At 45.4% G+C, this 27,464-nt stretch overlaps 1 protein-coding gene across 1 annotated transcript in view; it reads left to right on the forward strand.

Annotated features, from left to right (window-relative positions):
• LOC126419409 (roundabout homolog 2-like) overlaps positions 1-27,464 on the forward strand; it is a 308,578-nt gene that overhangs the window by 200,091 nt on the left and 81,023 nt on the right. Inside the window, exons 6-9 of the mRNA XM_050086597.1 lie at positions 11,343-11,504; positions 11,547-11,677; positions 16,007-16,208; positions 27,056-27,366. Coding sequence (XP_049942554.1) covers positions 11,343-11,504; positions 11,547-11,677; positions 16,007-16,208; positions 27,056-27,366 — 806 coding nt within the window. The remainder of the gene's footprint in view (positions 1-11,342; positions 11,505-11,546; positions 11,678-16,006; positions 16,209-27,055; positions 27,367-27,464) is intronic.

Genomic DNA, 27,464 nt, shown 5'->3' on the forward strand with positions numbered 1-27,464 from the left:
TACTGTTCGTTTTCGGAGCATCACCTGCGGCCAGCTTTGCGGAGGAAGCGGCGACACTTTCTGCGCAACCCTCCCATCATTTTGCACGACAATGCGTGGGCGCATACTGCGCAAGCTGTGGCTGCTCTGTTCGGTCGATGGGACTGGGAAGTACTGTACTATCCACCATACTCCCTGGACTTATGTCTTTGTGGCTTTGATTTGGTTCCAAAGATGAAGCAACCACTTCTTGGCATTCGTTTCAAAACTGTTCCAGAGATTCGACGGCCAGTAGACCGCTCCATTCGCACCATCAACAAAACAGGCTCTGCTAACGTTACACTACGCCTTCCACATCCCTGGCAACGGGTTCTACACAACGCTGGTGACTACTCTGAAGGACAGTAACAGGTGCAAATATGCAACTCTTTTGAATCGGTTGTCACTAAATAGTTGCCACTGTTTAAGTACCAAACCTCGTATTACGCATACTGTGTGGCTCAATTTGAAATTTTATGTTATTTGCAAAAGCTGCTAATATAAATGCTTTTGCAAGAGGGATTGACAAGAATGTTCTTCTTTATTACAAGACAGGCGTCTGGGGCGGAATTTCGTAATGTAGCAGTGTAGGCTTCTTGTGGCTGGTATGTGTATTAAAATTTTCTTTAGTTTAATAGTTCCCACAAGTCAATCAAAGAACCTACTAATATCCGAAAACTAGATTAGCGGCGAACATCTGGATCATATCACTTATTCCAAATTTAGGGTATGTGACGTAACGACGCAAGCGATGTTCCTGTTGTTGCGTAGGAACCAGTACACCGACGGGTAGGCAGACCACTGTCACCTGCGCTTTCCTCGGCGTATCGGTTTTACCCGAGTAAACTAAGCGAACTAAGATCCCTGAGAAACCGTTGTGCGATTTATTAATTCACGGAAGCGTCAGCACGTAGGGCGTTCACAAACTCGAACTAAATGAAACAGGGGCGTTTCAAAAATGATTGATACTGTGAGATTATAGAAAGGACGCCCAGGATGCGGTACGTCCTACATGCGAATATTTTACCTAAAGTACACATACAAAGTGGCGGAGGAAATGTTTTTAGTGGTACGCGGCTGGGGGATCTGGAGCGTACTTATCAAGTTTAAAAACGGTTATTAATAACACAGTCCAGGAAATCGAGGCGCATGAACTTAGTAAAAATATAAGGAAATATTACTTGCATTGAAATTCAACAAAGGCACATGAGCTTCATATCTTACCAAAGTGGTTCGTCAAAATCCCTGGTCCTTAAAATAAATGTAACTTAAGAATAATTGGAGAGCACAAAGTACAAAATAAAGCCTACAACTAATTAACGTTACAAGCAGGATGGAACAATAATGGAATAGGGTAGCTGGGCATAAGTTCAGGATGCAATTCACAGATGAATTACAAATGAGAACTGACACAAGAACTCTGCCACTCAGCCAAAGGCAGCACCAAAAAGACAACTTAAGTAAGCCAGAACAAGTTTATACTATCCTGGAATACAGGAAAGATAGACAGTTACAGCAAAGACAACCACTGCGCCATCCAGTTAGATACACTGAAGAGGCAAAGGAACTGGAACACCTGCCTCATATCGTCTAGGACCCTCTCGAGCATGTAGAAGGGCAGCAACACGACATGGCAAGGACTCTACTAATGTTCGAAGTAGTGCTGGAGAGAATGGACACTATGAAACCTGGGAGATCTCTTCTGAAGAGCACGTTGTAAGGCATCCCAGATATGCTCAATAATGTTCATGTCTGGGGAGTTTGGTGGCCAGCAGAAGTGTTTAAACTCAGAAGAATGTTCCTGGAACCACTCTGTAGCATATATGGACGTGTGGGGTGTCACATTGTCCTACTGGAATTTCTCAAGTCCGTCGGAATGCACAACGGACATGAATGGATGCAGCAGACAGGATGCTTACGTACCTGTCAAGTGTTAAAATGGTTCAAATGGCTCTGAGCACTATGGGACTTAACATCTGAGGTCATCAGTCCCCTAGAGCTTAGAACTACTTAAACCCAACTAACCTAAGGACATCACACACACCCATGCCAGAGGCAGGAGTCGAACCTGCGACCGTAGCTGTCACTCGGTTCCAGACTGAGGCGCCTAGAACCGCTCGGTCACAGAGGCCAGCGTCAAATGTCAGAATCGTATCTAGACGCAAAGGTTTCTCATATCACCCCAATTGCACACGCTCTACAACATTACAGAACCTCCACTGGCTTGAACAGTCTCCTTCTGACATGCACGGTCCATGAGTTCATGAGGTTGTTTCCATACCCGTACACGTCCATCCACTCGATACAATTTGAAAAGAAACTCGTCCGACCAGGCAACAATAGTCCTGTGTCAGTGTTGACGGACCCGGGCGAGGCGTAAAGCTCTGTGTCGTGCAGTCGTCATGTTCAAACTCACTTAAATCTTGATAGCCTTTCGTTGTAGCAGCAGTCACCAATCTATCAAATGTGCCAGACATTTGTTGCCTTGTATAGACGTTGTAGACCACAGCGCCGCATTCTGGCTGTTTACATATCCATGTATTTGAATACATGTGCCTATACCAGTTTCTTAGACGCTTCAGTCTGTGTAAAGATCACTCATCTAAATATAACTTAACAACAACGTGAGAGTACACCCCCCCCCCCCCCCCAAGGTCTAATTCACGTAAGTCTTCGACAAATGAAACGCACTTCAGCCAAAGACACTTACGGCCTGCAGTGGTCGGGCCGTATGGACAACTGTAAACATGAAAACAATTTACTCTCCAGTTGGTAGGGCAGCTTGAAGGTGAACCACAACCGATGTTTTGGTCAGACACCACTGGCAAGACGGTCTTCTTGTGCTCCGTAGCCCAACAGCACACACCGTGGATAGTATCCACTTGTGTAACGTCAGCATGGCTTCCCCAAGAGACCGGTCAGCGTCCACCCACTCGGAAGAGGAACCCATGTCCGCTCATTGATAACATGTTCCATTGACCGGCACCCCTCCGCACTACCCCACTGCTGCGCACGCGAACTTGCAGATCTATTCGCACTGCTCACACATGTCTTGGTTGCTCCCTCGGCAGGTCTCCACGGACTGACTATCGACTCCAGCCAAGGCTCTTCGTAGCTCAAGAGCAGCAGCGCTATCGACAGACCGGTGACCTTCAGGTGCCCTCTCTCGTTGTCTTTCTGTCTGTCTGTCTCTCTCTTTCTCTCTCTGTCTGTTTTATCAGAAATTTATTTGTCCGAGGAGCATTTTACGGGGATCCTCTTGTTTCTTCATACAACTGTAGCTCTTACACGAAATGGCTCTGATAATTTAAGAGACTCTTCTGTGCGTCCGTCGTCTCATTAGGTCGATCGTCTAGCGACACGGGTGGTACAGCTGGAGCACAATAACGAGCAGTCGCTGAGCACTTCTCGTCCTAGAAGAAGAGAAAATGGTTCAAATGGCTCTGAGCACTATGGGACTCAACTTCTGAGGTCATAAGTCCCTTAGAACTTAGAACTACTTAAAGCTTACTAACCTAAGGCCATCACACACATCCATGCCCGAGGCAGGATTCGAACCTGCGACCATAGCGGTCGCGCGGTTCCAGACGTAGCGCCTAGAACCGCTCGGCCACCTCGGCCAGCAGAAGAAGAGAATTCATTGTTCTGCAACACATTTGTTATCTATTTATACTGTAGTCAGACAATGGTTAGAGTTTCATTGAACTCACGGCAGCGCGTTGTCGTACTTCATTAATAACGAAAATACAGGCATCAACTTTATTCTCAACGGAACTGCGGCATCCCTTCTCGTCATAATAGCAAGACACAAAGGAATTGAAGACGTTAACAGCCGAAGGACATTTATTTAAATCGATGTGACAAGTTGAAAATTTGTACCGATTCGAACTCGGGTCTCCAGCGTGCTGCAGATACGCTGACCTCCACAATATCCGGACTCATCGGTCACCACAGCAGCACATACTACCCTTGCACGTCTCCCGTGACTGGCGGTCCTGTGTCCGGATGGCGTGATGGTCAGGGCATCCTCCTAGCAAGCAGGAGACCTGGATTCGAATCCCGCTCTGGCACAAATTTTCGATTGGTTTAAAACCATGCCCACCGCAGCTATAGGTTCAAATGGCTCTAAGCACTATGGGACTTAACATCTGAGTTCATCAGTCCCCTAGACTTAGAATTACTTAAACCTAACTAACCTAAGGACATCATACACATCCATGCCCAAGGCAGGATTCGAACCTGCGATCGTAGCAGCAGCACGGTTCCGGACTGAAGCGCCTAGAACCGCTCGGCCAAAACGTCCGGTACCTCAGCTAGTGTCTTCAATTCCGTCGTGTCTTGATTCATAGTGTCGGCAGAAGAAAAATGGCGTCTGGTCTTTCGGATGTGTCCGCAAAACAGATACCACGCAAATATATGTGATAGCAGATCTCTATGAAGCAAATTCAGTCTACCTAACAAGGAAACACGGAATAAAAATACGTTAATTGCGATAATTTCAGTGTTGTTGTTTTGGCCGTTAAATGTCCCACCGCCTGAAAGTTTACCCCACTCTACAGGGAAAGTATTGCAGCCCAAGCAGTAGGTACGGTACGTGATATTCACGCTATACTCGACAGAATCCTATCTCTGTACCGAGGAGAGACTGAAATCGTAGGGAGCCTGGATGTGGGAGTCGTAAGGTGCTGAGCAAAATAATAATAAAAAAACATTTCATATTATTTACTTGCCTCAACGGTATTTTAACACTGACAAGAAACATGACAAGAAGTGTTACAACAGCCACTATAAAGTCATTCATGATTACGGCACTGAAAATAACATAGTATCAACCAAAAACTTTAAAGTTTGTAAACATAAGTTTCAGGTAAGATAAGCAATACGAAAATAAATCTTACCAAGTATATTAGTTTCCTAAGAATAACGCAGAAAAGAGGTGGAAACAAATGGTACATTAACATAAGGCTACTGTCTTGATTTAGCTCAGAGATCTCTCGGTCCCTTCAGGCCTAAAATAGAATGACATTAAAACAAGACAACCAGAAATCGCACACCATATAATTATACGAGACCCTCATAACCTTAACTAGCAATTCATGTGTGTACCCTCGCCACTGTAATGGTGAATCAAAGAAATTGCTGTAACAATTCAAAGGAAAACAGACAAAGCAAGACGGTTCGCGCTTTTAACATTTGGTTTGTAAATAGAACTTCCACTAAACAGTCAAATTCAAAATATAATATTCCGTTTACCCTCTACACGTAGGCTCTAAATTAGTCGGGCTTGAACTATTAACCCGGAATTGTGATGGACAATAACAATCTAAAAGAAAGGTAGGCGGCGTTATATGCGAGAACCCAAATTGAATTTTGCACAACGAACAAAGGATTTTGCGAATGCCAATAGTATTTCAGGTGGTTCAGCAACACGTGGCAGAGCTGCTCCCCATTTTGTTAGCACACCTGTGTTTGACTCTGAGATAACTCCTATAGTTCAGTATTCACATACCAGACAGCAGAAATAAGAAGCGTGCCGATTCTGAAGACTCAATTCCGCAACCATGGAGGCATAGGGAATCAATGATTTTTCAACTGTCATACGCATAGCCTTTCCTCTGTACGTCCGTTCTTGGCTGCAAGTAAATACAGTCAGCACAGCATCAAAACGAAGGCAGCCGAAATGAGAAACGTACGTATTTCGACAACGCAATTTCGCCACCATACAAGCCGAGAGAAGAATTGATTCTAGAACTGTAGTATGCCCATCCTTTCCACAGCCACCGATAACATGATAAGTTGGACATCCTTTCTCTGTTAGCAATCGCAGTTACTAAACCACACGCCATACAAAGATTCAGAACAGGAAAGAGTGCACGGTTTGTTAACGCTTTCACTGCTACAGCCGAGCCCTTTGCATTCCCTGCTGAGACGACTTTTGTTACGGCTGTACTGCTCCCCACATGCTGGTGCGTGTGCTGAGAGACAGTGCGTGTAAGAGGTCATACAGTGCAGTAAATGAAATGTAGGAAAGATACGGAAATTTTCCTTAAAACTGAGAGCAGAAGGTAATCTCATTCCGTTCTCCAGTTGTTGAGATATTTATCAGATGGACGGTAGCGTGCTTCGCGCCCGGTCACGTCCTTGCCCATCATGAATTATGTGGTCATAACAAATGTCGTTTATTTTCCAAATGATAGTACGCAACGAGGCACATATCTTGTATGATAAGAACTCGAGACTTTTTTGTTCACCAAGATACGGAAGAAACTCGTCTTCAACAGTGGGAGATTGGCGGCTGAGCACGCATTCAAGCGTCCATTGTTTCGTAAACCCTCTTCGCCAGTTTTGGAAAGGCGTCGTCGCTCTCGTCGCTACTGCTGTGGAGGCCGAGTTGGAAATTTGTGGTAAGTTGCAATGGGACCAAACTGCTGAGGTCATCGGTCCCTAGGCTTACACACTACTCAACCTAACTCAAAGCAACTTACAGTAAGGAAACGCACACACACCCATGCCCGAGGGAGGACTCGAACCTCTGACGAGGAGAGCCGCGCGAACCGTAGCAAGGGGCCTCGACCGCTCTGCTACCCCGCGCGGGGGGGGGGGGGGGGAGTTGAAAATTGGTTGAAATGGCTCTGAGCACTATGGGACTTAACATCTGAGGTCATCAGTCCCCTAGACTTAGAACTACTTGAACCTGATCAATAAGTACATTACACACATTTATGCCCGATGCGTGATTCGAACCTGCGACCGTTGCAGCAGCGCGGTTCCAAACTGAAGCGTCTAGAACCGCTCGGCCACAGCGTCCGGCAGGGGCCGAGTTACCACTGTTGTTGCGGTAAATCGAGTTTGTGAGTTCGTGAAACGGCTTCTGGTGCAGTACGCCACTAAGACAATTCCTACCTGCCACTATTATGTAGCTATGCCCCAGGGTCAGGTAACAGGATTGGAGAGCGAAGGTTCTACAACACTCCAACAAATTTGTACCTCCGACACAAATGAGTTAAATGGTTTACTTATCTTTGTGACTAGTCGAATAATGAATTCAGCAACACTGCTTGTAATACAACGCAAAGAAGGCCCTCTACAGTTAAGTGCAAATAATCGTAGGTAACCTTCACAGTGCATAACAAATGCAATTGCAATAACTGTATGTTCACTTCTAAGAGTTCGCTAGACGACATTCTCTGTCTAAGTGCTTGACGATGATCTACACTCCTGGAAATGGAAAAAAGAACACATTGACACCGGTGTGTCAGACCCACCATACTTGCTCCGGACACTGCGAGAGGGCTGTACAAGCAATGATCACACGCACGGCACAGCGGACACACCAGGAACCGCGGTGTTGGCTGTCGAATGGCGATAGCTGCGCAGCATTTGTGCACCGCCGCCGTCAGTGTCAGCCAGTTTGCCGTGGCATTCGGAGCTCCATCGCAGTCTTTAACACTGGTAGCATGCCGCGACAGCGTGGACGTGAACCGTATGTGCAGTTGACGGACTTTGAGCGAGGGCGTATAGTGGGCATGCGGGAGGCCGGGTGGACGTACCGCCGAATTGCTCAACACGTGGGGCGTGAGGTCTCCACAGTACATCGATGTTGTCGCCAGTGGTCGGCGGAAGGTGCACGTGCCCGTCGACCTGGGACCGGACCGCAGCGACGCACGGATGCACGCCAAGACCGTAGGATCCTACGCAGTGCCGTAGGGGACCGCACCGCCACTTACCAGCAAATTAGGGACACTTTTGCTCCTGGGGTATCGGCGAGGACCATTCGCAACCGTCTCCATGAAGCTGGGCTACGGTCCCGCACACCGTTAGGCCATCTTCCGCTCACGCCCCAACATCGTGCAGCCCGCCTCCAGTGGTGTCGCGACAGGCGTGAATGGAGGGACGAATGGAGACGTGTCGTCTTCAGCGATGAGAGTCGCTTCTGCCTTGGTGCCAATGATGGTCGTATGCGTGTTTCGCGCCGTGCAGGTGAGCGCCACAATCAGGACTGCATACGACCGAGGCACACAGGGCCAACACCCGGCATCATGGTGTGGGGAGCGATCTCCTACACTGGCCGTACACCACTGGTGATCGTCGAGGGGACACTGAATAGTGCACGGTACATCCAAACCGTCATCGAACCCATTGTTCTACCATTCCTAGACCGGCAAGGGAACTTGCCGTTGCAACAGGACAATGCACGTCCGCATGTATCCCATGCCACCCAACGTGCTCTAGAAGGTGTAAGTCAACTACCCTGGCCAGCAAGATCTCCGGATCTGTCCCCCATTGAGCATGTTTGGGACTGGATGAAGCGTCGTCTCACGCGGTCTGCATGTCCAGCACGTCGCTGGTCCAACTGAGGCGCCAGGTGGAAATGGCATGGCAAGCCGTTCCACAGGACTACATCCAGCATCTCTACGATCGTCTCCATGGGAGTACAGCAGCCTGCATTGCTGCGAGAGGTGGATATACACTGTACTAGTGCCGACATTGTGCATGCTCTGTTGCCTGTGTCTATGTGCCTGTGGTTCTGTCAGTGTGATCATGTGATGTATCTGACCCCAGGAATGTGTCAATAAAGTTTCCCCTTCCTGGGACAATGAATTCACGGTGTTCTTATTTCAATTTCCAGGAGTGTATAACCAAGTGGGCGAGAGCTGCTCATCTCCCTTCCGAGGAGGCTTTGTCCGTTGTCGTCCAGTCATTGTCGGATTGTACTCAGCAACTGGCCGAGATGAAGTCGATATCTTCATCCTCAGCGCTGCCCGAGGCACTGGTGGAACTCGCGCAAGTGGCGAGTCTCTATGGCACTGGCACCAGCTCGCATCTTTGCGCCGGTGGTGCTTTAGCTCAGGCTATGTCTTGTGCCAACGACACAGCACACAGCACTGCAGGAAAACACAAGTCGAGCACGTCCACAGCACATGGATAACGGCGTCACAGCATGTGTTCGAATGTTCGAAAGTGTGTGAATTCTAAGGGACCAAACTACTGAGATCATCGCTCCCTAGGCTTACACACTACTTAATCTAACTTAAACTATAAACGTTGAGGACAACACACACCCAAGCCCGAGAGAGGACTCGAATCTCCGACGGGAGGAGCGCGAACTGTAGCAAGGCGCCCTACACTACGCCGATAGGCGGCTGTTGTGGCCGAGCGGTTCTAGGCGCTTCAGTCTGGTACCGCGCGACCGCTACGGTCGGAGGTTCGAATCCTGCCTCGTGCATGGATGTGTGTGATGTCCTCAGGTTAGTTAGGTTTAACCCTTTGTTTCCTGACATAAGAAAAAAATTACTTTTTAACATTTTCTATGCAGAATTTATGCTATTGTGGCCTCAAATGACGGTAGGAGTTTTTGTAAAATTTTCTTTTCTTTTTTGCAACTTTTTTCTCTCCTGGTACTCAGAAGTACCGTCAGACTCCATGGACAGAATCACAACATGCGCAGAAAAATGCTCCAATTTTTATAACTTGTACTTTATTCCACATAAATATTAAATATTTTTACATTAGAAAATTAATTAACAGAAATATGATATTTCTGATTTTTTTTTTTTTTTTAATTTCGCATAGATTTATTTTAGAGCAACTTCACAATACATAGTAACTTAGCTATACATTTTTGACAGTATATCTATATCACATATTTAGTGATACCTCATGAAATTGTAGGAAACAGTTCTTTTTCTCACTGCAGCACAAATATACTTTACATGTACTACATTGTGAATGTGGTCTCGACTGAATTTTATTTTTCGCACACATTTCACATCGTCCTCTTTTACAACTGAACACTACAAAATGGCTTCCTCGGTTGCCAAGACGTACATCCTTCGGAACAGAAAAGTTATCCTTCCTTCTCTTTGGGAGAGTTATTTCATCTTTACCAGAGTTTCTCTTTTTGAGATTTGGCACTTGCTGTTCATTCATTAGCCCTAGTGCCACAGCACGCCTGAATTCCAGCAGTGGCAGTGCCCCATGCAGATCACTGAAAATGACGTAAGCATTGACAAAAGCGATTTCTATTGCTCCCCAGAAGAGACGGTGCCACCATTTCCTTGATCGCTTGTCAAGACCATAAGTTGAACGTAATCTGTGTGCATGATCCACACCACCCATGTTTTTGTTGTAATCACATACAATAACTGGACATTGTATAGTCATACTAGTTCCATCTTTCTGTTTTCTTGTCACTACGCTCTGTTCAATGCCATGGAAGTTTGACGCAAAATACACTACTTTATTTTCCTTCCATTGAAATACTGTTAGGTGTAAAGATGACTCTCTGTGATTTGATTTAGACATTTTTCTTTAGGTAAATTCCCTGGCAAACCTTTCCTGTTTGTTCTAATTGTTCCACAGGGAAATGTATTTACGTATTTCTGTGTGAGAAAAAGTGGACAGAACAACTAGTGAGAGGTATCGCGTTGTTGCTACAATAAAGTGTTCGCACAACCTGACGGTACTAATAAGTCCGCCTTATATTTTCCACTTTATCTCATTCACTTGTAATGTAATGCTTCAAACTGTTATAAAAAAACGAAGAAGGTAAGTACGTACAATGGAAAACTCAACGGAAGTTTCAATAAATTGCGAATATATTCAGGCAACACCATGGAAACAAGCACATACAATCTTCTGTTTTCACAGCAGCGCGCGAAAAACAATTTCAAGCTCTGACCGCCAGAGAGGTCTATGTATTGCACAATAACATCTATGAAACAGTAGAGCAGAGTTACTGTTACGTACCGACAGGCTCTCAGATCACGAAACTGCACCACGAGAAAATAATGAGAGTCAAAACTTACTGGTACTTTTAAGTACCGTCAGGCAACAAAGGGTTAAGTAGCTCTAAATTCTAGGGGACTGCTGACCTCAGAAGTCCCATAGTGCTCGGAGCCATTTTGAACCTAGCGGATACCCAACGTGGCCAACGGCATGTGTACACAAGCCCACAATGGCGAAAATATTAAGTGGGCTCGGCGGGCAACTCCGCTCCCTCACGCGATACGCAGACCAACCCCTCGGTTGGAAACGTCGAGCAAAGAAGTTTTATGAGCGTCAGCAATCGATTGTTAACACGTGCTCGGTTGAGATATGCGGTCGCCTGGCAGGATTAAGCTGCAGTGAAAGTTCAGGTGGTAGCTAGCCTCGGTGTGCATCACTCATCCTACTCATCCAACCTATTCACGTGTTTTAAACTAACCCGAGACGTTTGCATTTTAAAAACGATGGAGCGGTTCTGATTGTTTCTCTGTGAGGGGTAGTGTATCGGGCGCCACAGTCAGCTACACCAGGTGAGTGTGTGGTGGCGGGTGTTGCAGCGCCGCCCACGTTCTGGCGCCGGCCATCGGACGCGACGGTGGCGGAGGGCGGGGAGACGTCGCTGCCCTGCGCCGCCCACGGCCGGCCGCCGCCCTCCGTCTTCTGGGCGCGCGAGGGCTCGCGCCGGCTGCTCTTCCCAGGCAGCAGCAGCAGCGGCAGCGGCAGTTCCCAGGAGCAGGGACAGGCGCAGGATGCGGTCGAAGGCCAGCCGCGCCTCGCCGTGGCCGCGGACGGCACCCTCACTCTGCGGGCCGCCAAGCCAGAGGACGCGGGCCGCTACGTCTGCTCCGCCGTCAGCGCCGCGGGATCTGCCACCAGCAGCGCCGAGATACAGGTAGTCACCACACTCTGCTGTACCCCACTGCCGCTGTCCTGTGTAACTACATGACATGCTAATCACATGACATGTTTCATGGCAGAAGATACTCCTCATTCTCCTCATTGCACACTTTTTTTTTTTTTTTTTTTTTTTTTTTTGCTATCGTTTCGGGCTGCTATGCTATGGACCACGAAGAATTTTATCTCTTCCCTGACTGTGTTTTCCTGTTTTCCTCTTTTGCCAGTAGATTTTCATTTCGGCTGACTGTGCTTCTTTTCTCCGTTTTGACCATTTGCAGGCAGGACGTGGAACTGGCGTAGCAAACGAAATAAGGTTTTTAGTAATTTCGACTTTTTCTCTGAAAACTTCTCGATCCCGAATGTCATCAAATGAAATTTCAGCTCCCTGTAAATCCTTTTTAACTTGGCCTGCCCATTTTGAATACGATTTTGTTTTTGAAATTGATGAATGTATGCTGTGAGTAAGTCTTTGCGGGTTCATTCTTTCCAGATGACCAAAAAACATTATTCTCCGCTTCCTCATGCTGGTAACAATGTCTTTTGTATGTCAGTGTAATTCACAGTTGTGTCTTCGCTGGAATTCTCCGTTTTCTTTGATAGGGCCAAGGATTATCATCAAAATTTTCCGATCTTTTATTTCAAGTTTTCGTAGTGGTCCTTTCTTGGTCATATTTAGACATTCTGATGCATACAATGCTGACGGTGTTATAATGACAAAGTTTTAGGTTTAAAGACAGGCTTTTGCTTTTGTATAAGTCTTTGCACAGATGAAAATCACCTTCTGGTTTAGAACACCTTCTTCATACAGCTGCATATTCTGAACCGTCAGGTGTAATTATTTCTCCAAGATGTTTAAATTTCTTCGACTGCTTGATTTTCTCTTGTTGTATATCAATATGAGGAGGAGCGTGTTTGATGTTTGTGACGAATTCAGTTTTGCTAAATGCTATTTTTTTGCTATTTTTAGGCCAGTCTTAGCAGCAATTGATTGTAGGCTGGATACTTAAACCTTAGCTTCGTCAATATTGTTTGCAATGAGTGCCAGAACATCAGCAAAAGCCAAAAGGTGGTAAAAAATTTTCTATTATTGGAAAGACTTTTGTATATTCCTCTACTTCAGCGTTATCTTGTGCTGAATGGTACAATGCTGCAAGGAAAGAAAACTGTACTGAGTTGGCGAAAAAAAAAAGAGAATTACAAGGAGTGTACCATAGGGTTCAATTTTGGACCCACTCAAATTACTTACATAAGGGAATGACGTTCCAGTTAACATTCATCAAGCGGAACTGATACTTTTTGCTGGGGATACTAGTGTTTTATTAAATCCTACTACAGAGGAAGCGGCATATCAATTTACAATGACCTTTTAAAAGGAATTGTTAAGTGTTTCTTTGAAAATATTCTCTCGAAATTTTGAGAAAACACATTATGCTCAATTCAGTAAAACAAATAGAATCAGACGAACAACTAATGTAAAACATGATCAGCAGTCAGAAAGAAAGGTTACAATGCGCCACGTTATTGCGTATGTAAACTTCAACTGAAACACCATAATCACAATGCGTTGTTGTTGTTGTTGTGGCCTTCAGTCCTGAGACAGGTTTGATGCAGCTCTCCATGCTACTCTATCTTGTGCAAGTTTCTTCATCTCCCAGTACCTACTGCAACATACATCCTTCTGAATCTGCTTAGTGTATTCATCTCTTGATCTCCCTCTACAATTTTTATCCTCGACGCTGTCCTCCAATGCTAAATTTGTGATCCCTTGATGCCTCAGAACGTGTCCTACCAACCGGTCCCTTCATCTTGTCAAGTTGTGCCACAAACTCCTCTTCTCCCAAATTCTATTTGATACCTCCTCATTAGTTATGTGATCTACCCATCTAAGCATTCTTCTGTAGCACAACATTTCGAAAGCTTCTGTTCTCTCCTTGTCCAAACTATTTATCGTCCATGTTTCACTTCCATACATGGCTACACTCCATACAAATACTTTCAGAAACGACTTCCTCACACTTAAATCTATAACCGATGTTAACAAATTTCTCTTCTTCAGAAACGCTTTCCTCGCCATTGTCAGTCTACATTTTATGTGCTCTCTACTTCGACCATCATCAGTTATTTTTCTCCCAAATAGCAAAACTCCTTTACTACTTTAAGTGTCTCATTTCCTAATCTAATTCCCTCAGCATCACCCGACTTAATTCGACTACATTCCGTTATCCTCGTTTTGCTTTTGTTGATGTTCATCTTATATCCTCCTTTCAAGACACTGTCCATTCCGTTCAACTGCTCTTCCAAGTCCTTTGCTGTCTCTGATAGAATTACAATGTTATCGACAAACATCAAAGTTTTTATGTCTTCTCCATGGATTTTAATACCTACTCCGAATTTTTCTTTTGTTTCCTTTACTGCTTGCTCAATATACAGATTGAACAACATCGGGGAGAGGCTACAACCCTGTCTTACTCCCTTCCCAACCACTGCTTCCCTTTCATGTCCCTCGACTCTTATAACTGCCATCTGGTTTCTGTACAAATTGTAAATAGCCTTTCGCTCCCTGTATTTTACCCGTGCCACCTTTAGAATTTGAAAGAGAGTATTCCAGTCAACATTGTCAAAAGCTTTCTCTAAGTCTACAAATGCTAGAAACGTAGGTTTGCCTTTCCTTAATCTTTCTTCTAAGATAAGTCGTAAGGTCAGTATTGCCTCACGTGTTCCAAGATTTCTACGGAATCCAAACTGATCTTCCCCGAGGTCGGCTTCTACCAGTTTTTCCATTCGTCTGTAAAGAATTCTTGTTAGTATTTTGCAGCTGTAACTTATTAAACTGATAGTTCGGTAATTTTCACATCTGTCATGACCTGCTTTCATTGGGATTGGAATTATTACATCCTTCTTGAAGCCTGAGGGTATTTCAACTGTCTCATACATCTTGCTCATCACTTGGTAGAGTTACCATGCCTAAAACGGTGTAGGAAAACCGTTGTCATTCAAAATATCTTCCAGTCGTCTCGGAATGGGAAGGTACAGTTCCTCTATGTTTTTCAAGGGAATATTTTACCATCCTACGGCTAAGTAGTGGGAAGTTCAGGTAACGCTGATGGTTAGCGATTACGTACCCTTCCGTCTAAAGTAAACTACAAAGGCTCAATAATATTGAGACATGGTGACTGTGGTGGTCAGGCATTTCATCCAATGTTCACGAAAACCATATCTGAAAGATTCGAGCTGTGTGATCAGGGGCCTGTCCTCTTCCAACACAGCATCACAGTTGAGAACAAAACATTGTGTCATATAATGGACCTTATCAACTAAACTGGCCACATAATCCATGGAACTATTGCCCCCTTGCAGTGTAACTATGCCGCCCATTGGAATACCACGATTCATCATCGAAACCCCACCACGTTTCACTCATGGGACTTAAATTCGACCAGGTGTTTGAAACAGTGCGAAAGAATAGTCCGACCAAATGATATCCTTCTATTGCTCCATACTCCAGGTTTTATGGCTCCGAAACTACGGTTTCCTGTTACTAGCATTTGTATCACTGATGAGTGATTTTGGAATTCCAGCTCACCCTGCAATTCCCTGGTTATAAAACTCCTTTCGTGTTCTTTTGGTGCTCACATGTACGTAATTGAGAGATTCAGTTCTGCAGTGATTTGTACATCTGTCGACCTCTTATTTTTCGTCACAATCGTTTTCAATGACCGTCCTTCACAATCATACAATACTCACCTCTTTTCACGTTTTCACTTAGCGGACCGTGTTTTTCCATTTACCATATAGACAGTATAAGTCTCCGATACGATGCCTCTCGAAGCACCAGAACAGTGTGCCCGTGCTTGCGTCATTTAGCTTCGACATAATGCGTACTCACGATTACACAGAACACTGTTCTGTTCACGACTCACACTCGCAACGTATTGAGCACATTATACATGTGCCGTACATGGTCAGATACAACAGCGAAACCCGGCCTGCATCTACGTTTATACTCAGGCATGTATTTCTTGGCGTGTTCCCATGTTTTATTCCAACCTCTGTGTGTTACTGACCTGATGTGTTTGCGTTCCTGACTGATTGAAGGAAAATTCATCAATGAAAATCACTGATAATAAAACCGGAACAGATTACATATTTCTGGAGGACAAGTCGATGAAAGGCCTAAGACGTATATAAATTAAAAGTTACATCCCGTTATTTATCTGTATGTCTGTATGTGAAGCAGACAAATGCTTCTTTGATGGAGATAATGTGTGACAACTTTATCAGATATTTTGAAATTTTTATTTACATTGGAATGAATGCTCTTTAGGTTTTGGCCCCTGGCGACGAGCTTCCTCCTATTATTGACATCGGCCCTCGAGATATGGAGATCGCACCAAAGGGCACAGCAGTGTTTCATTGCCTCACGGCTGGTACCGCGAAGACATCCGTGCAGTGGCAGAAGAATGACGATCCTCTGGTTCCCGGTGGGCGGATAGTAGTGCTGGTCAACGGAACGCTTGTCATCAAGGGTAAGTTCTCAGGGCAAGTCTCGCTCTCTCTCTCTTGAAATAAATGATCGTAATCTACTAGTAAATTATTGACTCGCAGAGCTTCTGTGGCTGTCTACATCTATTGTATAAACTCCCTTCCTCCTTTATCTGATAACTGCTTTGTATCAAAGAATTCTATCACGTATTCGGCAGTGAAACAGCCAAACTTTCTTAGAGTAAATGATATTGGAGTGGCAGTAATAACACATGGCCAAAGAAATGTGATAATTACTTCACCCGCAAGGACTGGTGCCCGTCATTTGTGGACCCTAAAAAGCGGGAAATTACGCTACAGCACGTTTGTCATTGAAGCACGGCCCATCATACAGTGAAGGACAATCGAACTAGACACACCTATCTAGAGGCGTGTAGTTCGCCTACGTAGGGGAGCCGTCAGCGTAGAAGGCTGCCATTCGAAGGACCCTCATTCGATTCCTGCTGCTACCAAAGGTTTTTTTTCCTGGTGCGAAGTCCACTCAGCCTAGTGAGTTTAATTGAGGGGTTCCTAGAAGATATGTAGCGGCTCCATGGTCTCGAAAGGCTGCCAAACGGCCTGGAGTACGGTATGCTGACCACATGCACCTCCATACCGCATCCGCATGACACCGCAAGGCTGACGATCAGACGGTGGCCGGTAAACATCCTTTGAGCCTTCAAGGGGGGGAGGGTTGGGGGGGGGGACGAGGAGCTCATTTGTCCAGCAGCGTACATCGCCCACTTTTCGTTCGTATGACGGCGTTCAGAAGTCGGAACGCGGACTCCACCACCCTTCGAAAGTCATTTGGAACCTCACGATGCACCAGCTCAGTAGGAGCACCAGCTCATGTCGGAGTTAAGTCCAAGGCGTGCATTTATCTCTCGATGACGTCTTTGAGGTGACGTCGTACACCGCACCACTATCCTCATCTTTGCTGAAACTTCCTAAAGTTGTTCTAACACGGTCCGGGTGCAGTGGTTTAGCCATTCCTTAACAGAACTCGTACAGCCGCGAGCCAGCGTAGTAAGTTAGTGGTGTGAGTATCTGAAAAAAAAATGGCTCTGAGCACTATGGGACACCATCTGAGGTCATCCGTCCCCTAGACTTAGAACTACTTAAACCTAACTAACCTAAGGAAATCGCACACATCCATGCCCGAGGCAGGATTCCAGCCTGCGACATTAGCAGCAGCGCGATTCTGGACTGAAGCACCTAGAACCGCTCGGCCACATCGGCCGGCTGATTATCTCAGTTTGAGGAAATTCGCCACTACCAGAGAGAAAAATTGACGGACTCCTCGTGTAAGTCTGATTCACCAGCAGGGTATATAGATACGGATGGGAGCGCAGCGGTCCAGCAACTGCTCATTATTTCTGCGCTGGACATCAAGAATCGTGCGAAAGGTGCAATTTAACCTGTAAAGAGCTGCGAGGAAGCAAAAGGATGCACCTGATCGAACAGTAGGTTTCTACGCCCTGTGCTGGTCAGAGACAACGGTAGTCGTATTTGGGACCCAGTTTCATGCCACATAAAAAACCACCAGGCGAGAAATTCATCCACCGCCTGCCTGAAAGATGCCGTGTTGCCATGTTAGAGACATCGCGTCCTGTGGTTTTTAGCGCGCTCGAAATTTACCATCGGTATATACTAATGTCTAGCGCGATCCAACAACATTCCAGGTGACCTTCCTCGCCCGCCGGTGTAGCCGAGCGGTTCTAGGCGCTATAGTCTGGAATCGCGCGACCGCTACGGTAGCAGGTTCGAATCCTGCCTCGGGCATGGATGTGTGTGATGTCCTTAGGTTAGTTAGGTTTAAGCAGTTGTAAGTTCTAGGGACTGATGACCTCAAAATTTAAGTCCCATAGAGCTCAGAGTCATTTGAATTATTTTTTTGACCTCCTCCATACTTCATGGTTCAAGTTGTAGTGATTCAACACAGCTACTAATGTGTGCCAAGTGCTACGTGCTGTGGATGGATCAGTAGCTCATAACGAAGACATGATTCTGCATGGTATGCCTGCTTACTTGTTGCCGTTATCTAGCATTAAACTGGCGCCTGTTTGCTCCCCTGTGACGCTCCCATCTGCTGTTAGTCTCCTCCACACAATGATAGAGACTTGTCATCAAAACGTTGATGCCCACGTTACTTGACTCTGTTAGCAACGGTTTTCCTCCAACCGAATCACTGTCGGTGTCAAGTTATTTTTAATTGTGATATTGGTTTTTTAGCCTTTCAGCCACCTAAAGATATTACAGATCTGAAGGGAAAACGGTATGGTAATACATAAAAGGAAAAGATGTAACTACAATAACTTCACAGTTAGTACGAAAATATAGCAAATATGATTACAATAGGATTCCAACATTATAATAATTAAAGCTGTGAGGACGGGGCGTGAGTCGTGCTTGGGTAGCTCATTCGGTAGAGCACTTGCCCGTGAAAGGCAAAGGTCCCGAGTTCGAGTCTCGGTCCGGCACACAGTTTTAGTCTGCCAGGAAGTTTCATATCAGAGCACACTCCACTGTGGAGTGAAAATTTCATTCTATTAAAATAATTACTTTATATTTCACGTTGCTCCTTATAATTATACTTTTGTTTCGACTAAAATAGCAGGTAGTCTCGTTTATATTGAAATGTCTTTGATAATATCGACACGTGTGCTCAGGTTGTTAATAGGTATTTCAGACAGGTGATGTGTCTTTGTAACTCTTTTGTCAAATCCTGTCGGTTTTTGCAGCCAACTGATTTAGGTATTCGTATTCATCGCAGTCGTACAGAGGAGATGGTAAATGATGTTGACCGGATGATAGTAATGTTTGAATCGACCTTGATTGAATATCAAACGGGATATAATGACTATCAATCCTTGCCGGCAGCCGTGTCCACAGTACCAAGGGCTGGTTGCTGTCGTTGTTATGGCAGCATAGTTCCGGGTTCGATTCCCGGCTGGGTCGGAGATTTTCTCCGCTCAGGGACTGGGTGTTGTGTTGTCCTAAACATCATCATTTCATCCCCATCGACGCGCAAGTCGCCGAAGTGGCGTCAAATCGAAAGACTTGCACCAGGCGAACGGTCTACCCGACGGGAGGCCCTCGTCACACGACATTTCATTTCATTTTCAGTGCCTTCACGTCGTCGCCTGTGAGGCTCTTTACTCTCTGTCCTACGCATTTTCTATCAAGATGTTTGATCATGTAGGTAAAGTCTCCGGATGGTACAAACTTGTATTCTTTTTTGTCATTGTAAATGTCTTTCTTCGCAACAGCGTCATCTATTTTAGTGCACGATATGTTGATATGTTGTAGAAACATTTCCGCTACCAGTCACAATAAAAGGTTATTAATTTCTCACACGACCGGTTTCGGCCTGGCGCCCATCCCCAGGTGTTTGTCACTTACAACTGTAACACTTGTATCTGTTTAGTCACCAGCAAATAATATTTTTGTATTTATACAGTGATCACTAGCAATATAAACATGTACATGAATGTATAAACACCTGAGGATGGGCGTAAGTCCGAAACCGGTCGTGTGAAAAATAAATAACCTTTTATTGTGACTGGTGGCGCAAATTTTTATACACCCTATGAAGGAACAGTCACGGAGTTCGACAGCATCCACTATGGACAAAATTAATTTCATGTTGATATGTGCTTCAATTGCTATGTGAGTCTCCCTCCTAATCTTCCGTCACATATTGGTCACTGTTGAATCGACTATTGCGTGGTGTGTCTGTACCTTCCTTAGCTTCTTAAGCAAGGAGGTTGCCTTTTAAGAGCCGAACAGAATAGAAATACGCTTGTCAGTTGTTAAGTGTGTATACTTTATTGGTACATACTTCACACGCTGGCACAAGACAGTCCCCCGTGGTTGCACGAGTTTGGAGACAGAACGACCCATGTATCGGACACCGAAGAACTGGGAGAAATAACATGTGCTGATTAGGACTGTTGATGTTTCTAAAAATATCGGGACTCCAGTCCGATATATCGGTATTTAAGAAATGAAATCACAGACCGTCGATATATCGAATAAAAGTACCGACATGTCGGTATATTGACAGAAAAAGTATCGACCTACGAGCCTATAAAAGTATCGCCTGCACATTGTAAATATACTGTCGGGTTTAAAGATATATATGCAAGTATTGGCAGGCCACGGTGGCCGAGCGGTTCTAGGGGCTCAGTCCGGAACCGCGCGACTGCTACGGTCGCAGGTTCGAATCCTGCCTCGGGCATGGATGTATGTGATGTCCTTAGGCTAGTTAGGTTTAAGTAGTTCTAAGTTCTAGGGGACTGATGACCACAGCAGATGTTAAGTCCCATAGTGCTCAGAGCCATTTGAACCTTTTTTTTTTTTTTTGTAAGTATTGGTTCCGTGCATCAACAAGCCAGTAGCCTGTCCATTCCCTTAGAGCAAGGACTGAAAGAAAAACAATACACGTTCACGCTTGGCATTAACCAGTTTGCCAGCAATGGTAACTACATGTGAGTGTCATAATAAAAGGTGTCCGATGGGTCCGTCGTTCAGTATCGTCACAGATCGCATTTGTACACAACACTTCCTGTCGACTCCCGTTTATTCGTTTCTGCCAACGCCAGCGACCTTGCAGTTGTAGTGTCAAAACTGCGAGGTGAAGTTGAACGTTGCAGCTTCAGGAGACAGGTGGACCAGGCGGCGCAATAGCTCATAGGTCCCATCATTATGACGAGATGCCGTTCCAAACGCCACTTACACGTGGTACACGTAACATTTTCAGGGGTTTGTTGCTTGAATCGTTTACATTGGCTATAATGTTCAGTTATCTAACCCTGTTCTGTGAATTTTAGTCATTATTCTACGCAGTGGCCTGTAAACAAATTTACTGATAACCCAAACAAGTCCTTCAGCGGTAGATATTTGGTGCTACCACTGTAAAGCCAGGACATGTCGCTAGTTCGTCTATGATAACAGTAATAATACTACATCTTCCCTGAATTTTATGAGTTTGAGTCAGCACTGGGCTTGTCTAGTGCAGTAGAAAGATGATCTTGTATGATAACAAGCAGTACCGTTGGTCATACTTGCTCGCAGCCGTTTACTGCAGTTTCCTCTGCTTCAGAGTAGAGCACTGTACGATTACGTTGCCATCCAGTCGGTCACCACTCATCGATTTAAATTGCCAATCAGTGTCGTTCCTTTTGAGTAACGTCATGTTAATACGGCTTAAAAATGATCTACCGAAATTAATCTGAGCAGGTCACGACGCTGCTTGCCACCGAATAATGGGCCTCCTGTTTAGCCACACATTCGCATTACTGGTGCACCACTGCATCGTTCTTTATCTGTGATGTCGTGCATAATCAGAACTGCAAGATGTACTAACTGCGCTTGTTATCGATCTCTGCTTCACCTTAGGAACACGAGCCCACAGTTTGTCCATGAAAGCGTAAAAACGTCTACGACTCTCGGTGTTGAGGGGCCTTCGCTACAGTAACAACAGCCTCATGACATCACTCGCAACCGAACTGATTATCCCAGATAGAACCCGAATTCCTACAAACCAAAATACTTCATTTTGATGTAAATGGAAATGGCTCTAGGCACTATGGGACTTAACATCTGAGGTCGTCAGTTCCCTAGACTTAGAACTACTTAAACCTAACTAACCTAAGGACATTACACACATATATGCCCGGGGCAGGATTCGAACCTGCGACCGTAGAAGAAGCGCGGTTCCGGACTCAAGCGCCTACAACTTCTCGGCCACAGCGGCCGGCTACATTTTGGTTCAAAGAGACCTTCCTTAGTAACAATTTTATAGTTATTAAGAGACATTATGTTGTTAAAATTTTATTGTCTAGTAATAATATCTGAACTATATGTAGTCGAGTTCAGCATCGAATACAGAATACCAGTATATGTAGTCGAGTTCAGTATCGAATACAGAATACCAGAAATGAAGGACCTTGTTTTTCTACAGAATATTATTAGTGCTAGCTTAACGCAACTCTCATATTAAACCATCTTTCTTTGTAGTTATTCAATGAAACACACATTTCCCTTCATACAAAGGATTATTTTGTAAACTTCGGCCACCACTGACTATTTTCTGTTATTCATACTTCCTCTCATGACGATTTTGTTGATTAGAGTGTTACGTTCCTCTCACTTGTCACAAACATATCCTATAATAATACCATCGTAGTTCCGTCTTTGAAAGTTATGTACACACACAAGCTGCTGTCACTAGCCTGGCTCATTATTTATCAGGTGAAGAAAACCGTGTCGCTTTCGCTTACTCCAAAACAAAGCTTGTGCCACATGATCCGCCTTCGGGCTAGGACCAAAAAGCTGAATATCGAAAGCGTCGGGTAGTGGTTTTTCCCGTTGCACAGTAACGGCTACCCCAAGTGGACATTCAGTATAAAATGCATTACCAAAGGGATGAAAAAATATAAGTCGCTGAAAACAAGCGGGCTTGATGTTATTGAAGATTAGCAAAAAATTAAAGACTAGTGCTGCGAGAGGGATATAATGTAAATAAGCATAGAAAACCTTGAAGTCACTGAACAAGTAACCGACAATTCATCACATATTCGTGAGTAACTAAACTGAAGAGACTTGCAACTTGATAAAGGGCGCTCCTGTAGTAAGGCGAATAGATTTATTGGGCGCGTCAGGAGACGGGAGTGTTATCGGGTCTTGTTCAAACTGTCGCCTTGATAGCCACTGAGGAATGGAGAAGAGACGCGATATCAGCAGTCTAGGTTAGTTCACAATATATCGATATACCGGCATCTTCACTAAAAAGTATCTATATATTTCAGCGACATATATTTCCTCTATGTATCGATATCGAAATGGCCATTCGAGAGCCGATATTTTTATTTTATTTTTTCATTTTTTTGCGATTTTCGGCAAGTATTTGAAATTGTTCTTGTGAAATTGAACATAATTTTATTTTCACTGTGTGAAGGAGTCGTAACTATTTTTTGAGCTTTCATCACGTCCAGTCATCCTCTTTGAATGTGAAGGAAGTGTAGGTCCGGGTTCCCGGGTTCGATTCCCGGCGGGGTCAGGGATTTTCTCTGCCTCGTGATGACTGGGTGTTGTGTGATGTCCTTAGGTTAGTTAGGTTTAAGTAGTTCTAAGTCCTAGGGGACTGATGACCATAGATGTTAAGTCCCGTAGTGCTCAGAGCCATTTGAATTGTAGGTGGCACCAAAGAAGAAGTGCGATTGCAAGTATAGGGGAGGGGGAGGGGGGGGGGGGGTGCGAACGGAGTAAGAAGATTTCTGATGTGAGTAAATAGCACACCACTTGCGTTAAAAATCAATTTTTAAGCAATTAGTGTGCTATTTCTACACATCGGCATTCTTCAAAAACAGTTGCTGAAAACGATGAACAAAAATCGAATGGTCTTTGCGGTGGACGGAGACGTGTGAGGTAAAATGCCATTTCGGCGCTCTACGCTAGCAAAATCTGCTCTTATCAGCTTAATATCTGATACATTCAGTATCGTAGGTAGTTTAGGAAGTCGGCGGCCGAATCCTGCAAAGAACGGGACCAACAACGACTGAAGAGAATCGTTCAACGTGACAGAGGTACAAATGTTACCGCAAATTGCTGCAGATTTCGATGCTGGGCCATCACCGAGTGTCAGCGTGCGAACCATTCAACGAAATACCATCGATATGAGTTTTCGGGACCGAAGCCCAACTCGTGTACCCTTGAGGACTGCACGACACAAAGCTTTACGCCTCCCCTGGGCTCGTCAACACAGTCATTTGACTGTTGATGACTGGAAACATTTTGCCTTGTCGAGTCTTTTCAAATTTTATCGAGTGGATGGACATGCACGGGTATGAATACAACTCAATGAATCCATCGACCCTACAAGTTAGCAGGGACTGTTTAAGCTGGTGGAGGCTCTGTAATGGTGTGAGGTGTGTGATGTTTGAGTGGCATGGGACCCCCGATTACGCCTAGATACGATTGTGACACGTGACACATACCTAATCATCCTGTCTGATCACCTGCGTCCGCTCATGTCAATTGTGCATTTCGATGGACTTCGGCAATTCCAGTAGGATAATGTGACACTGCACAGGCCCAGAATTGCTACAGTGTGGTTCCAGGAACACTCTTCCGAGTTCAAATACTTCCGCTGGCCACCAGACTCCCCAGAAGAGAACGTTACTGAACATATCTGGTATGCCTTGCAACAACGTGTTCTTCAGAAGAAATCTCCACCCGCTCGTACTCTCGCGGATTTATGGACAGCCCTGCAGGATTCATGGTGTCAGTTCCCTCCAGAACTACTTCAGACATTAGTCGAGTCCATGCTACGGCCGGCCGGAGTGGCCGAGCGCTTCTAGGCGCTACAGTCTGGAGCTGCGCGACCGCTACGGTCGCAGGTTCGAATCCTGCCTCGGACATGGATGTGTGTGATGTCCTTAGGTTAGTTAGGTTTAAGTAGTTCTAAGTTCTAGGGGACTGATGACCTCAGAAGTCCCATAGTGCTCAGAGCCATTCGAACCATTCCATGCTACGTCGTGTTGCGGCACTTCTGCGTGCTCGCGGGGATCCTACACGATATTAGGCTGTTGTACCAGTTTCTCTGGCTCTTCAGTGTATATGCCATGGCGCTTACTGACAGCTGCCACCATGGAGAAGTGCCGCTCAGTCGCTGCTGATGTACTGGTTATTCTTCGTGTTTTACTGTCTCCGTTAGTTCAAGTCGATAAAACAAATATCACACTAGACTATTCAGGACCATCCTAACTAATGGACACGTAAAATTCCACGTTGAAGACCTTTCCTTTTTTTAATCTGGAAAACAAACCGTCACTGTCCTTTGACTGTGGGCGTCGTATGAAAGACGTGATAAACTGTATTTGTTTGGGCTGACTCCAGGTAAACACTACAAAAACGAAACTGCAGATATCTGAGGAAGCACCAGAGAGATTCCGCCTGATGACTCTTAGGAGAACGCCTGATGTATATGTGTTCTTAGAATATCATCAGGTTGCCGGGTTGTGCCAGTATCATGATTTAAATGGTGTGGTTGTCATATGTAACGTTACACATAAAATCTGGAAACAGTGATCGCAAGCATGCCGTGTCAGCTCGCTATACTTCCGACAGGCGGTCAGCCGAATATCTGTGATCATCGACTCCAGAGTTTTGTCTCTGACGTTACATTTGACGACCAGACCATTTCTGTCACGAAATGGCACAACTTAGCAACAACATGTTGTAGAATTTTGGAACACATATTATGTTCGAGTGTAATGACTTTTCCGGAGACTAGAAATCTACTCTGCAGGAATTAGCACGGGCTTCGGAAAAGACGATCGGGTGAAACTCGGCTCGCACCATTCGTCCACGAGACTCAGAGGGCCATAGACACGGGTTCCCAGGTAGATGCCGTGTTTCTTGACTTCCGCAAGGCGTTCGATACAGTTCCCCACAGTCGTTTAATGGACAAAGTAAGAGCATATGGACTCTCAGACCAATTGTGTGATTGGATTGAAGAGTTCCTAGATAACAGAACGCAGCATGTCATTCTCAGTGGAGAGAAGTCTTCCGAAGTAAGAGTGGTTTCAGGTGTGCCGCAGGGGAGTGTCGTAGGACAGTTGCTATTCACAATATACATAAATGACCTTGTGGATAACGTCGGAAGTTCACTTTGGCTTTTTGCGGATTATGCTGTAGTATATCGAGAGGTTGCAACAATGGAAAATTGTACTGAAATGCAGGAGGATCTGCAACGAATTGACGCATGGTGCAGGGAATGGCAATTCAATCTCAGTGTAGACAAGTGTAATGTGCCTCGAATACATAGAAAGAAAGATCCTTTATCATTTAGCTACAATATAGCAGGTCAGCAACTGGAAGCAGTTAATTCCATAAATTATCTGGGAGTAGGCAATAGGAGTGATTTAAAATGGAATGATCAGATAAAGTTGATCGTCGGTAAAACAGATGCCAGACTGAGATTCGTTGGAAGAATCCTAAGAAAATGCAATCCGAAGACAAAGGCAGTAGGTTACAGTACACTTGTTCACTGCTTGAATACTGCTCACCAGTGTGGGATCCGTACTCGATAGGGTTGATAGAAAAGATAGAAATGATCCAACAGAGAGCAGCGCGCTTCGTCACAGGATCATTCAGTAATCGCGAAAGCGTTACGGAGATGATAGATAAACTCCAGTGGAAGACTCTGCAAGAGAGACGCTCAGTAGCTCGGTACTGGCTTTTGTTGAAGTTTCGAGGACATACCTTCACAGAGGAGTCAAGCAGTATATTGCTCCCTCCTACATATACCTTGCGAAGAGACCATGAAGATAAAATCAGAGAGATTAGAGCCCACACAGAGGCATACCGACAATCCTTCTTTCCACGAACAATACGATACTGGAATAGAAGGGAGAACCGATAGAGGTACTCAAAGTACCAAAAGGCTGTGAGCACTATGGGACTTAACTTCTAAGGTCATCAGTCCCCTAGAACTTAGAACTAATTAAACCTAACTAACCTACGGACATCACACACATCCATGCCCGAGGCAGGATTCGAACCTGCGACCGTAGCGGTCGCGCGGTTCCAAACTGTAGCGCCTAGAACCGCTCGGCCTCTGCGGCCGTTTACTCAAAGTACCCTCCGCCACATACCGTCAGGTGGCTTGCGGAGTATGGATGTAGATGTAGATGATCTATGAACGAAACCGGTCGTGATGTCATAAATATGTGATAATACCGCTTTCTGGTTTTCATTACTCATTAATATATGTGTCAGTCGGCTGTGGCGTCAACATGATCAATTTCAGTACATATCTAACGCTCACGTTGCTTTTCAAACGCAGAGGTGCAGCCGTCGGACGTGGGCAAGTACAGCTGCTGGGCAGCTTCCGGTGGCGGCCGCAGCATGCATTCGGCGCTGCTGTCGCTGAGCGAGACGCCGTCTGGCTCGGCAGCTGCGGTGCCGTGGAGCGCCGCGGCGCTGCCTCCGGCGCCGTCACAGCCGCGAGTTGCTGACGTCACGGATACGTCACTGACGGTGACGTGGCGGCCTGTGGAGGGCCACGTACTGGGCTACACCCTGGAGTACTGCTGCCCGGACCTGCACGGCGGGTGGGTCGTGGCCGGCAGGAGGCTGCCTCCAGACACCTTCACCGTGAGTACCTCACCGGCCCTACTCTCAAAATATGTGAGAAAAAAATTCCTTAACAGAGTGCCTTCTAATTTCAGTGAAGGGTCACTGCAGACTATTAT

Source organism: Schistocerca serialis, chromosome 9 (assembly GCF_023864345.2).
Source record: "Schistocerca serialis cubense isolate TAMUIC-IGC-003099 chromosome 9, iqSchSeri2.2, whole genome shotgun sequence".
NCBI classification, from domain to species: Eukaryota; Metazoa; Arthropoda; class Insecta; order Orthoptera; family Acrididae; genus Schistocerca; species Schistocerca serialis.